Here is a 14,975-nt window from a genome sequence, read left to right on the forward strand (position 1 = left end):
TGTTGGAAAAAAGTATGAGAACCTTTGCTTTCAGTAACTAATGTGACCCCCTTGTACAGCATATAACTTCAACCAAACATCTCTGGTAACTGTTGATCAGTCCTGCACATCGGCTTGGAGGAATTTTTAAAACCGCTTCAACTCTAGGATGCTGGTGGGCTTCCTTGCTTGAACTGCTTTCTTTAGATCCTTCCAAACACATCTACAGGATTAAGGTCAGGACTTTGACCTGGCCATTTCAAAACACAGATGTTCTTTTTTAACCATTTTGTTGTTAATTTACTCTTATCTTTCAGATAATTATCTTGCTGCGTTATCCAACTTCTATTATGCTTCAGGTAATAGACTGCTACCCTAATATTTTCCAGTAAAATGTCTTGATATAATTTTGAATTCATTGTTCCCTCAATGACTGCAAACTGTCCAGGCCCTAAGGTAGCAAAACAGCCTCAAAGCATGATGCTCCTTCCACCATGCTTCACAGTCAGGATGAAGTTTTGGTGTTGGTGTGCAGTGTCCTTTTCCCTCCAAACAAAGCAATGTGCATTTCTGCTAAAAAGTTCAATCTTAGTCTTATTTGTCCACAGAACATTGTCCCAGAAGTGTTGTGGAACATCCAAGGTAGTCTTGTGCAAACTTGAGATGTGCAGCAGTGTTGTTTTTGAATAGCAGTGGTTTCCTCCATGGTGTCCTTCCACGAACACCATTCTTGTTCAGTGTATTGCCGATAGTGGACACATGAGCAGAGACTTTAGCAAGTTCTAGAGGCTTCTGCAGGTCTTTTGCTGTTACCCTTGGTTCTTTTTCACCTCCTTCAGGATTGCATGTTGTGCAATTGGTGTGATCTTTACAGGGTGCCCACTCCTAGAGAGAGTAGCAACAGTACTGAATTTCCTCCATTTGTAGACAATTTCTCTTACTGTGGACTGATGAATACTCAGGTCTTTACAAATACTTTTGTAGCCTTTTTCAGCTTCACGCATCTCTACAATTCTTCTAAAGTCCTCTGAAAATTGTTTTGATCAAGACATGGTGCACAAAAACAGATCTTTCTCGAGAAGAGCAGGCTCTGTCAGTAACCTGACTTTGTGTGTCTTTTTTAAAGAGCAGGGCACCTCTACAACCCACACCTCCAATCTCACCTCATTGATTGGAACACCTGACTCCAAATAGCTTTTGTAGAAGGTATTAACACAGAGGTTCACGTACTTATTCCAACAAATACATGTAAAATTTGATCATTTTTCTCAATAAATAAATGAACAAGTATAATTTTTGTGTTATTTATTTAATTGGACTCACATTATCAAGTTTTAGGACATATAAAGATCTGGTCACATTTTAGGTCATTTATGCACAAATAGAGAAAATTCAATGGGATTCACAAACTTTCGAACATCACTGTATATCTGAAAAAGATTTTGGTATCCTCTTTCATATTACTGGCTAGCTTAACTTCATATTCCATCTTTTCTCCCTTTATGACTTTTTGTTGTCATCTGTTGCTTTTTAAGAACTTTCCAATTATCTATCTTCCCACTAAATTGTATGGCCTCTTGCTTTTATAAACACAAGGGATGCTGCACATGCTGTAAATCCAGAGTGACAAACACAAATCACTGGAAGAACTTGGTAAATCAGGCAACATCCACTGAGAGGAATAAAGAGTTGACTTTTCAGGCCGAGATCCTTCATCAAGACTGGAAATGAAGTGGGAAGAAGCCAGAATAAGGTGGTGGGGCAGAGGGCAAGGAGTACTAGCTGGAAGGTGATAGGTGATGCCAGTTGAGGGGGAATGAAGTGAGAAGCTGGGAGATGATAGATATAAAAGGTAAAGGGCTGAAGAAGGAGGAATCTGATAGGAGAGGAGAATGCACCAAAGGATAAAGAGGAGGAGGAGAGCACCAGAGGGAGGTTTAGGCAAGTGAGGAGAAGGGGTAAAAAGTGAGCCAGAATAGGGAATGGAAAAGGAGAGAAAGAAGAAGATGGAGAAATTACTGGAAGTTAGAGAAATAGATATTAATGCCGTCATATTAGAGTCTATCCAATATGGAGTACAAGGAGTTGATCTTCCAGCCTGAGAGTGGCCCCATCATGTCAGTAGAGGAGGCCATGTACAGACATGTCAGAATGGGAATGGGGATTGAAATTAAAATGGTTGGCCACTGGGAAATCCTCCCTGTTGCAGATGTAGCAAAGGTGCTCAACAAAATGGTCCTTTAATCTACGCTGGGTATCATTGATGTACAGGTGGCCACACTGGGAACAATGGATACAGTAGATGCCCCCCGACAATCTTGCAGCTGAAGTGGTGCCTTACCTGGAAGGACTGTTGGGGCCCTGAATGGTGGAGAGAGAGGAGGTGAATGGGCAGGTGTAGTACTTGTTCCACTTGTAGGGGTGAACACCAGGAGCGAGAATAGTGGGGAGGGAAGGAAGGACAAGGAAATCATGGAGAGAGTGACTCCTGCTGAAAGTGGAGAATGTTGGGGAGTTAATAATATGTTTAGTGGTAGGATCCCACTGAAGTTAGTGGATGTTAAAGAGAATGATTTGCTGGATGTGGGTGCTCATGGAATGATAGGCAAATACAAGAGGAACTCTATCACTGCTAAGACAGGGAAAGATGGGGTGAGGGTGGACGTTCAGGAAATGGAAGAGATGCAGATGAGGGCAACATCAATAGTAGAGGAAGGGAAACACTGTTCTTTGAAGAAAAAGGACATTTCTGATGTTCTGATGAGAGGCATTGATTTGTGTAGAAAGTTGAGAGGCTTTTTCCCAGGGCTGAAATGGCTGCCACAAAAGGGCACAGGTTTAAGGTGCTGGGGAGTAGGTACAGAGGAGATGTCAGGGGTACAGGGGTAAGTTTTTTTTTTATATAAACACAGAGAGTGGTGAGTGCGTGGAATGGGCTGCCGGCAAAAGTGGTGGAGGCGGATATGATAGGCCTTTTAAGAGACTTTTGGATAGGTACATGGAACTTAGAAAAGTAGAGGGTTATGGGTAACTGTAGTAATTTCTAAGGTAGAGACATGTTTGGCACAACTTTGTGGGCCAAAGAGCCTGTATTGTGCTGTAGGTTTTCTATGCTTCTATGTTTCTATGAAATAAAAGCCTCATCCTGGGAACAGAAACAGTGGAGACAGAGAAATTGAGAGAAGGCAATGGCATTTTTACAAGTGACAGGTTGGGAAGAGGCATAGTCAAGATAGCTGTGAAAATCAGTAGGTTTACAAAATATATTACAATATATGTCTGTGCAGAGATGGAGACAGATATTGAGAAAGGAGAGAAAGGTGTCAGAAATAGACCAAGTGAATTTGAGGGCAGGGTGAAATTGCAGGCAAAGTTGATGCAATTGATGAGCTCAGCATTAGTACATGAAGCTGTACAAAGGTAGTCATTAAAGTAGCACAGAACCAGTTGGGGAGCGTTACCAGTGAATGGTTGGAACATGGACTGTTCCACCTAGCCAACGAAAATGAAGGTGTAGCTGGGGCCCGTGGCTTCACCTTGAGTTTGGAGAAAATGGGAGGAGCAAAAGAAAAATTGTCAAATGTGAGGACCAGTTCCATCAGACTGAGGAGAATGGTGGTGGAAGGGATGTGGTTAGGTCTGTTGTTTAGAAAGAAACAGAGAGCTTTAAGGCTTTCTTGAAGGGGGATAGAAGTATATAGGGACTGAACATGTGTAGTGAAAATTAGGCAATCAGAGTAGGGAAAATTGTTGAAGAGATCGACGACATGTGAATTGGTTGTAAGTGGGAAGGAGCTTCATACCCCCTCTCCCACACACCTACCTTCCCCCTCAACTAGCTTCACCTATCACCTTCCATGTTTGTATTCCTTCCTCTCTCTCTACCTCCTTACCTCTTCCTTTCCAAGGGCCTCGGAAGAAAAATGCCAACTTTGAAAACTTCTCCATAGATGCTGCCTGACCTGCTGAGTGCCTCCAGCATTCTATGTGAGTTACTTCCATTTTTATGTCATCTTTTAACTTCTCTTCCTCACCATGGTTGCCTCACCTCCCTTTAGAATGCTTCTCCTTACAGTCACTGCTGCTCTGCTGTTATCCCTGCTCGTGTCCTCTTTCTCTCAGCTTTAGCCAACTCCTCTCTTATAGTTCTGTAGCTCCTTCTACTCCATTGTAATACTGACACATATGACTTTAGTTTCTCCCTCTTAAATTGCAGTGTGAAGTCTATCATATTATGATCCCTGTCTCCTTAGGGTTCCTTTACTTTAAGCTCCCTAATCAAATCTGTTTCATTACAAACACCCATTTCAGAATTTCCCCTTCCCTAGTGGACTTGACCATAAGCTGCTTTAAAAACCCATCACATTGGCATTCAACAAATTCCTTCCCTTGGGATTCAGCACCAACCTGATTTTCCCAATCTACCTGCATATTGAAATCCCCTATGACCATCATAACACTGTGCTTTTTACATGCCTGCATCTTCTGAATTACTCCCACAAACTCCAACCATCGCTTCTATTTGCATAGTCTCACTCCCCTGACAAACACACTCTTTTCTTTTTATGCTTTTATTTACCCCCGAAGTTTTGGCTTGAAAGAAGCATGCTGTGAGATCTGTAAGTACCATTAGCTTTGTCTATCCAAACTCACTGTGGCATTCTGGTGCTGGAACTTTGGAAAGAAGGACCAGACTTCCAACATACAGTATGTTAAATTTTACTTTCATCATTCATTAAACATGAGACAAACTAATGGTTAAAAGTCAGTCTTTGAATTTACACTTTAGCTATTTTGTTTGAAAAATAATAGCAGAAACTTTTAATTTGCAAGAGTGACATATTGAAAATTTTAGTTTCGTAAACATGTACCAGCTCTGCATTTTAAGTAAAACAGCTAGACCTCTTCAGAGGATGTATAAGAACTATCAAGTACCTTAAACCAAAAGGTGTCAACTAAATCAGTCATAAAACAAGGTAAAAATCCCATTGTTTAAAGTATTATCTGCAAATACAAAATAGGCCTAAGGTTGGGTTTGAGAAAAGGTCAAGAAAAGAATAGTTCTTTCGTGTCATTTTGGTCAATTTCCTAAGGACAGTGTGTGCCATCAGTACATCTGCCTGTTGCTTGTTTGAAGTTGTGTTTGATATTGTTCTTATTTTGAATGTACAAATACAAACAAAAGTACAGATCCATACCTGACATAGAAAAGTAAGAGAATTACTCACCATGAACAGGTCTCTTGAACCAATATCTACTGCCAATAGAAAAGCCTTCTCAAACCTCTGGTACCTGTCAAAGTACAGTAAACTGTTAAAAAAGATTCCTGTGAAAAATGTTATCAATACTCACCATGATACAATTGACTAGAGAACAGTTTCACATTTCATGAAAAGTATATTGTGTCCATTATGTTATACATATGCAATAATATTGTATTTTAGTATTAATAAAAAGGGAGTGACCCACTAAACATATGCTAAATTTTCAATTTTTGTGCAATAATCATGGGAAGATATATTTAATAGGAGGTCAAGACAGCATCACTTTTACATCTAAAATTCTTAAATTTGGTGGGCACACAGATAGTGGTACAGTTTGAACAGAATAAAGAAATGAATGCATTTTGCTCAGGTATTTATAATGAAAATGAATACTTATCAACTCTTTATGAAATGGGACTTATCAAGATAAATTACTTGAGAATTTATGTTTTATGTGATAAAATTCAAAATTACCCCAAGAGTCAAAACCAAGTATAGCTTTCAGGTAAATCAAAAGAAGAGGACAAAATTTAAGTTCAGTATCTAGAAATCAGGGATCAAAAGCTCTAGAAAATACATCCTGGTACAAGTTATATTAATAACACTGCCCAACAAGTTCATTCACGCTCTTTAATTCATTCTGCGTGCTATAGTTCCTGGGGAGATGTTGGATTGGGTAGCTGGAGGAAGACTTCAAAAGAAGCAAGTGACGGCAGTCGGAAAATTCTGTGTGCCAGAGTTCCCGAGGAGAGGTTGTATTATTCATAATTAGGCACTTGACAGCTCCATAGCAAAGAAAGCCCAGCAGCATCTCTACTTTTTGCGAAGGCTGAGGAAAGTCCATCTCCCACCCCCTATCCTTATCACATTCTACAGGGGTTGTATTGAGAGCATCCTGAGCAACTGCATCACTGCCTGGTTTGGAAATCGCACCATCTTGGATCGCAAGACCCTGCAGTGGATAGTGAGGTCAGCTGAGAAGATCATCGGGGTCTCCTTTCCTGCCATCACGGACATTTACACTACATGCTGCATCCGCAAAGGAAACAGCATTATGAAGGACCCATGCACCCCTCATACAATCTCTTCTCCCTCTTGCTTTCTGGGAAAGGACTCCAAAGCATTTGGGCTCTAACGACCAGACTACGCAACAGTTTCTTCCCCCAAGCTATCAGACTCCTCAATACCAGAAGCCTGGACTGACACCTTGCCCTACTGTCATGTTTATTATTTATTGTAATACCTGCACTGTTTTTGTGCACTTTATGCAGTCCAGTGTAGGTCTGTAGTCTAGTGTAGCTTTCTCTGTTTTTTTTATTACTTAGTTCAGTCTAGTTTTTTGTATTGTGTCATGTAACACCATGGTCCTGAAAAACGTTGTCTCATTTTTACTATGCACTGTACCAGCAGTTATGGTCGAAATGACAATAAAAGTTGACTTGACTTGACTTGACTTGACTTGACTAGAAAGAAGTTAAGTTTAAACAGAGCAACCATTGTGGGAGTGGGCCAGTGTTAGAGTGGGTAGCTCAGGCTCTAGATCATATAGTATTCAGTGAGAAGGCTGTAGGTAGATTTTTTCATTGATGTTTTCTTCTTTTCTTATTACACAGTTAGAGCAGTGGGGAGGCAGGCAGGATAGTGGAATGCTCCTTTTGCAGGATGTGAGAAGGCAGGGAGATTTCCAGTGTCCCTGATGACTATACCTGCACGTAGTGCATCCAGCTTCAGCTTCCTTCAGACTGTGTTAAGGAATTGGAGCTGGAGCAGGATGGGAAAGGGTTGGTTGACAGGACATACAGGGTGGTAGTTCCACCCAAGGTGTAGGACACAGATAACTGGGTGATTGTTAGGAGGGGGAAAGCGGATAGGCAGACACTGCAGAGTACCACCATGGCCACTCCCCTCAACAACAGATTTGGATACTGTGAGATGGATGATGTAGCAGAAGAAAGCCACAGCGGTCAGGCCTCTAGCTCTGTGGCTCAGAAGAGGAGGGTTGAGAAGACAAGTGTAGTAGCGATAGGGGATTCCGTATTTAGAGGAGCAGACAGGAGATTCTATGGACTTGAAAGAGATATCCAGGCTTATGTTGCCTCCCAGGTACCAGGGTCAGGAATGCCTTAAATCAGCAGCCCTTCTGAAGGCAGCGACACGAACCAACAACCTGTCTGAGGGCAGAGCCATGAACCAGCAGCCTCTACGAGGGCAGCGACACGAACCAGTATCCCTTCCAAGGGCAGCAACACGAACCAGTGGACCTTCAACGGCAGCAACACAAACCAGCAGCCCTTCCGCGGGCAGCAACACAAACCAGCAGCCCCTCGAGGGCAGCACCACGACCCAGCAGACCCTCCGAGGGCAGCGACATGAGCCAGCAGCCCTTCCGAGGCAAGCGACACGAACCAGTGGACCCTCTGACAGCAGCGACATGAACCAGCAGCCCTTCCGAGGGCAGCAACACAAACCAGCGGCCCCTCGAGGGCAGCACCACGACCCAGCGGACCCTCTGAGGGCAGTGACATGAGCCAGCAGCCCTTCCGAGGGCAGCGACATGAACCAGTGGACCCTCTGACAGCAGCGACATGAGACAGCAGCCCTTCCGAGGGCAGCAACACAAACCAGTGGCCCCTCTGAGAAAACAACTTGAACCAGTGGCCTCTCCAAGAACCGCATGCTCTCCTCCACATTTGTCTTGATGTTTCAATTTTCCTCAACGCTTTAATCAGTGAGAAGCAGAGTCGATCATGGCCCCTCATCTCATCTGTGAACTTCTACTTGTGGTAGCTCGTGCTCACATTTTCCCCCTCGAGTTTTTCTTGGGGCAGTGGAATGATAGCTCGCTTAATCGAACTACAGACTGTAAGTCACAGGCTCCAACAGTTTCAAAAACAAAATTAAGATAAAAAGAATAAGTAGAAGATATAAAAAAACTGAAATGATTGACTATCTGGAAAATGTCACCTGAAGAATCATTGGTAGGGTGCCATCTTGACTGGAAGATTAGGTAGAAAGCTGAAAAGCAAGACCTCCAGAGAGTATTCTCTGGATAGCTGCCTGTGCCACACACCAGTGAGGGTAACAATAGGATGACTTAGCAGATGAATGTGTGGCTGAGGAATTGGTGCAAGGGGCAGGATTTCAGATTTCTGGATCTCTTCCAGAGAAGGCATAACCTGTATAAAAAAGCCAGGTTACACCTAAACCCAAGGGGAACCAATAACCTTGTGGGCAGGTTTGCCAAGGCTGTTTGAGAGCATTTAAACTACCTTGGCGGGGGATGGCAACCAGAGTGATAGGGCTGAGGATGGGGCAGTTGGTATATAAAAGATGCAGAATTACTTAGAGATACAGCACAGCAACAGGCCCTTATGGCCCAAAGAGCTTGCACCGCCCAATTACACACATGTGACCAATTAACCTACCAACCTTTCTACCTTTATATATAAGTGAGGATCTGGAGGAAACACCTGTGATCACGGAATGAACATATAATGTCCTTACACAGAGCAGTGGGAATTGAACCCAGGTTGCTAGCTATGCTTCTGTGCCATTCCAAAGACCTAATGCCAGAAGTGGGATTCGACCCCACGTGGGTGTAATGTCCATTGGATCTTACATCCAGTGCCCTAACCTCTTGTGTATCCTGGAGGTACATAGGATATCTCCCACATAGAGAAACAACAGCAAGAACATGAAACCCCAAATCCCCCAGCCTGCCAATCAGCAACAAGAAAGAATGGGGAAGAACATGAAAAAAAACATGGAACTGAAAAAGGCCATATGAACTACAGTTAGTTTGAACTACAGTCCCATCAATAAATCTCAGAATTTTGATAATGTCTCTGAAAGTATCATGATCTGAGGGAATAGAGTAAGTTGTTTTTCTCTGCTTTTTTGCCAAGCTTCTTCAATGCTCCTCGGGTTACTTTTTTTCTAGTCATAGGGCACTACAGCACAGAAGCAGGCCCATCTAGTCATGCCATATGTGAAAGGCTTTAATGATGTAACCACAGAAAACTGAGTGCTTGATTAGTCAGTATTCATGTATCTGTTACAATTAAATTTCTGTGAACAATGACTCATCAGTATGTTAATAGTGGAGGATTCTCTGATGGCAGTGCAACTGAATATCAAAAAAAAGTGACTGGACTCTCTCTGAAAGATGGTCATTGCCTGATACTTAAGTGCTGTGAACACTGTCACTTGTTACAAAGAGCAAGCACATAAAGCATTTATTTTTGACAAATTACACAGCATTTTTTAAAGCCATTCTTACTCTTAAGGAATAGACTATCTTTTAGTATTTGCAGTGGGATATTTTGAGCAGCTAATATGCTGGTTAATCAGTACTTTAAGTAAGCTACTGCCACATGCTATTTCACACATTGCTTTATCCTCTAGCTATAAATTATGGTGGTGTGAAAGGATGACTGCCACCTGAAAGTGCCAAATTAAAATCCTGAAACGATATAAAATGATTTGGGGAAAGAATCAATTGGAAAACCCTGGAAAAAAAACTAAACAAATAATGTGATTGAATTTCTCACTATTAGTTTTAGATTTACTAAATTCATAAGTATAAAAATTACACTGTAGAATGAACAAATAGTAAATACATTGTGTGTGTTGAACTTCTGAGATTTAAAAACATCAGTACAAACTGAAACTCACTTTGTAACTGCTAAAGGGAAAGGCAAAGGCCAGGCTGCTATCTAGTTGGGAATCTGTGAACTGAAAGGCCAATTAAACAATATAATTCCCACATACAGTTGAAAGTAGTTGAGGTGAATCATATAAAACAATGTACAAGGAAGCAGGACATAGAAGATTATGCTGGAAGAGTTAAATAATGTAGGGTCTTGTGGAGTACAAAGACCAGCATAGACCAGGTAAAACAATCTATTTCTACACAAACATGAAGGATACATTAAATTTTCTATAAACTGCACAATATTTGTGAACACTTAGTAAGGATATGCCATCATCACTCACCTGAGTAAATGATGAAAGAAGCGTCTTGCATATTGGCTGATTGGATCCCTGTATTCTAACACAGTTGTGTCAGATAAAGGTCTTGTGGGGGCATAAAATGTTCCAAGAGCTGCCTCAAGTTGTGCTGCAAAATTAAACTTCATCTTAAAAGGAACGTAGCAAAAAGTCAAATTGTTGCATTGATTTTGGGCTTAAAACCCACATACAGAAGATAAAAGCTCAATTAAATGTTATTAAAGTATATTGATAAATTCAACAAATTCCACAGATGTGTGATGTATCATAGCTTGTTATGGAAACACCAATATCCTTGAATAGAAAATCCTACAAAAGGTAGTCGATTATGGCCCAGTCCATCATGGATAAAGTCACTGAGCACACCTGCAGAAAGCACTGTTGCAGGAAAGCAGTATCTATTATCAGGGACCCCCACCACCTAGGTCATGCTCTCTCCTCACTGCTGTCATCTGGAAGAGAGCATAGGAGCCTCAGGACTTATAACACCAAGTTCAGGAACAGCTGTTACCCCTAAACCATCAGGCTCTTGTACCAAAGGGGATAACTTCACTCAAATACACTTGCCCCATCATTGAAATGTTCCCACAACCAATGGACTCACTCTCAAGGACCCTTCATCTCATGTTCTCCATATTTATTACCTAAATATTCATTATTATTTCTTTCCTTTTGTATTTGCTTGCCAATAATATGAAAACTGGCAGAAGGCAATGTTCTGATAAGGACATTTTGATTCTGCATTCAGGGTTCAGTGGAATTGGCACAGAAGATTTGAGGCCAGCATAGATCAGCTATGACAGCAGTTCCCAAACATTTTTAGGTTACCATCCCCTTAGTTCTCAGAACACATCTGCTCCCTTTCTGGCCATTACATAAAAACTATGAAAATTTTTGATTTATGATGCACAGTGAAAGAAAATGAAAACTACAGATTCAAAGCAGTAACAAATAATTGCAAAAATATTCAAATCTATTTAAATATAAATAAAATAATTTATTTAATTATAGTAGAAACAATTTTCATCAATGATTTTAGATCATACACTTATTGTCCAACTATTCACTGCTTTGTTGGTTTTTCATCTTTCAATGAGATGGATGGGCTTGGTGTTGTGATATTAGCTTCTCAACATTAGGCTGAATGTCTCAGATCCCATGTTCAGTAATTTGCAGCCTATTTCATTGAAAGAAGTTGGGCGACTGCACTGAAACCCTGCTCCACTAAAAATTATGCTGTAAAGGCAATAAAGAACATCTTGATCTTTTTCCATAGTGCAGGATAGTGCTCAGAAATTTGTTTCTGCAACCAAAAGTCCTGATACAATTTTTTGAACGTCTGCATCAGAGGTAATTTTGTAGTGGGATCTGTTCTTCCTCTCTATCTTCCCTGCTAATTTCTTGTTACAAGTGTTCAGAAATAGATTTATTAACCAATCTGTAATTTGCATCAAGAGAATATCCTGAAATCTCTGATATATTTTTATGCAGCCCGCCCAGGTGGGCACAGAATAACTGAAGATCATCATCCAGTATTGTTTCTTTCTCTTCCATCTCAAAGAAGCTTGGAAATTGGAAAAGGTTGTGACAACCAATGCTGTATTTAAATAACTTGGACAGAGATATGTTAACAACTGATTTGACTTAGATAAGATTCACATAATTTCCTTGCAAATGATGACTGATTTCAGTAAATTTTGTGAATTATTCTGAAAGATCAGCAATGTCATGTCTAATATTCTTGAGCTGATTACTGAATTAAGTCTTCAAAGATTTTTTTTCAGTTTACAAGAATTCATAAATGCATCCCAGGCAGCTTCTTTTGAGAGCCACCTGGTGTCTGTGTGCAACAACGAACTTTCAAACTGTTCATCTTTCTCAATACAAAGCTCTAACCATAGTCGAGAATGGAGAGCATAGGACTTGATATTATTTACTGCTGTGATAACAGTATTTAATGATTTGTGCAGCCGATCACTTAGGTATTTTGTGACAAGATATTGTGTGTGAATTACACTATGAATAGTAAATAAAGCCTTTTTCAAGAACGTAATATAACCCCATGGTGGTGTCCAGTCATTAATGGTGCTCCATCTGTTGCACAAGCAACAATGTTGATGAGTGGATTATCCTTCTCTTTGAAAAGTTGCTCAACATCTAAAATATTGACTTCCTCTTCATATCCTTTTCTGGTCTCTTTGCAAGTAACGACTCTTGAACTATGTTTTCACCTTTTATGAAGTGAACATAACAAAGAAGCAAAGATTTGTTGGCTGACAAAATTCACTCTTCCAACTGCAGAGCAAATTCTGTTGCACAATGTGGCTTCCACATTCTCAGACATTGATTCAATTCATCTTTAAACAGAGTTGTCGCTGAGTACAATGGCTTTAATTATTTGCTCTGGTGACATATGCAAAACTGTACTCAGAAACTCCCTTCTGCCTGCTGAATCAGTTCTTCTCCAATTGTCCAGGGTTTTCCAGATTTAGCAATGAGCAATGAAATATTGTTTGAAGGACATAAACCATCACTGTTTTGTTGTGAAGTTCTAGCAAACATGTTTTGAAATATTTTCTGCTTCTGAAAATTTTTGCGAAGTGGCTGAAAATAAGCCAAGTTCTTGTTTGCTTTATCAGTGTATTCTCTTCAAATGTTGAAGGAGCTTGGACTGTTCTATCGCCGCATTTGAAAAAACCTTCTCACATAACAGACACAATGGCCATTCAATGAGAACTTGATTGATTTTCTACCTGAACAGCATTGTTCTTCTCTATGCGTTAAATTCTCTAATCCATCAACTTCTGCAAACAATGAACAAGCCTCCAAAGTGTTTTGAGGGACAGGACTCCAAATATTCATTACTTTCTGAGTAATAACATATTTCATGATCTCACTCCAAACCCATTATTTAAGTTAATGACCACAGTTTAAAATAATTTCTTTATCCAGTGAAATCTTGACATCCTTTCCCCCTTGCATCACCAGCATCTACCCTGTTGAGCACACTTAAGAATTTTGTATGCCTTAAAAAGATCACTTGTCATTCACCTATACCATAGAGAACTGAAGTCTATCCCAGTGTTTCCCAACCTTTTTTTTAACTCAGCACCCCCACTAAATACTTGCCAATGCCCTTCTTAGACACAATATATTTTTTGACACCCCCAACATGTCTACAATATGCTAACAGAAGGAAAATGATCCTGCTTTAAATTTTAATTGTCTTTAAGCATAGTTTATACAGTATTTGTGCACTGTACAACACTTTAGATATCAATGTGATCCTTGACACAAAGTACACTGCAGATGCTGGGGTCAAAGCAACATGTACAACAAACTGGAGGAACTCAGCTGGTCGGGCAGCATCTGTGGAAATGAACAGTCAACGTTTCCAGCCGAGAAGTGACTTGGGTCCTGACAAAGGGTCTCGGCCCAAAACGTTGACCGCTCATTTCCACGGATGCTGCCCAACCTGCTGAGTTCCTCCAGCTTGTTGCACGTGTTGATGTGATCCTTGAGTTTGATGGTTTTTAGTAACAGTTGAAATATCTGGTTCAAGTTGTGACAGCAAAAGCCTTAAGTCCCCAAACGTAATAATGTCTAAGCAGTTTCTGTTTTGTGAGTATGCAGTTCGCTGCACTGAAGCCTTGTTCAACAAGATAGGAGGATGGAAATGCAATGAAGAACAGTTTGGCTCTCCTCCAACAACCAGGAAACTTTGTAATGCCAGTGTAGCCACATACCACAAAGGCTGTCATTTTTGAAAAACATTTTTGCTTCTTCATTATTCTGAATTTCAGTAATTTCTGCTTGGAAGCTCTCTTTCTGTTTTTCCACCTTGCAAGGAAATGGGTTGATTACTCAATCCGGAATTTCCAGACTGTTCAAATTCTTGAATCAATTCTGAAAATCCTTCCCCAATGACTGCAGTGTAAGCAGTACCTTTGCAAATCACTGTCTGTGAAAGAGAGTGCCAAACTTTCCACGCAGGGAAACTGTGAGAACATTCTTCTCCCAATGTTTCACTTACATATTTCCAATTTTCCAACATAAGTGGACACTGTACATTTTTCCTGGATTATACTGAAATTCTCACCTGGCAGTTTTATATTTAGAATGTTCATTTTGTCATACAGATCGGCTAGGTATGCCACATCTCCAAGTAGAAGTTCAATCTTGTTTCCCAAGCTCTTATCAACTTTGAGCAAAAATTGAACCAGTGCCAAAAAGATCAAAGAAACATTTTAAGCAGCCACCTTTTGATAGCCAACAAACTTCAGTGTGAAGAAGCATTCAAACTCTTCATCGTTATCTTGGCATAGCTGGCAAAATATTGTGCTATTTAATGGAAGAGCTTTAATTTTGTTGATAGCAGATATTACAAGAGTCATGCTTGAAAAAAAGTCTCTGGCTGAGGTTTTTGGCTGTGAGATGTTGATGATGAGTTACACAATGGGTTGCAAACAGACAGAATTTCTTTTTAATAAATGCCACTAAACCAGCATAACAACCTGTCATAAATGGTACTCCATTTGTTGCACAACAAATCATGTTCCTTATCAGAAAATTTTTATCCCTTATAGACATTTTGAGCTCATCATAGATTGATTCTCTGTTGATAATTGTTTTTAACCAAAGGGAATCACTTCATGAACTTTTCCATTTTTGATAAACTGTACATATGCTATTAGCAATGCCTCATTGTCTCACATAGTTGAC

General features: G+C 40.3%; 1 protein-coding gene across 4 annotated transcripts in view; it reads right to left on the minus strand.

Annotated features, from left to right (window-relative positions):
* The window catches only part of wdpcp (WD repeat containing planar cell polarity effector), a 203,293-nt gene that overhangs the window by 91,553 nt on the left and 96,765 nt on the right, over positions 1-14,975 (minus strand). For all 4 annotated transcript variants that reach the window (XM_059986133.1, XM_059986132.1, XM_059986134.1 and 1 more), the window contains exons 12-13: positions 10,239-10,362; positions 5,208-5,271 (exon numbers count right to left, since the gene is read on the minus strand). In XM_059986133.1, coding sequence (XP_059842116.1) covers positions 5,208-5,271; positions 10,239-10,362 — 188 coding nt within the window. The remainder of the gene's footprint in view (positions 1-5,207; positions 5,272-10,238; positions 10,363-14,975) is intronic.

The sequence above is a fragment of the Hypanus sabinus genome, chromosome 12 (assembly GCF_030144855.1).
Source record: "Hypanus sabinus isolate sHypSab1 chromosome 12, sHypSab1.hap1, whole genome shotgun sequence".
Taxonomy (NCBI): Eukaryota; Metazoa; Chordata; class Chondrichthyes; order Myliobatiformes; family Dasyatidae; genus Hypanus; species Hypanus sabinus.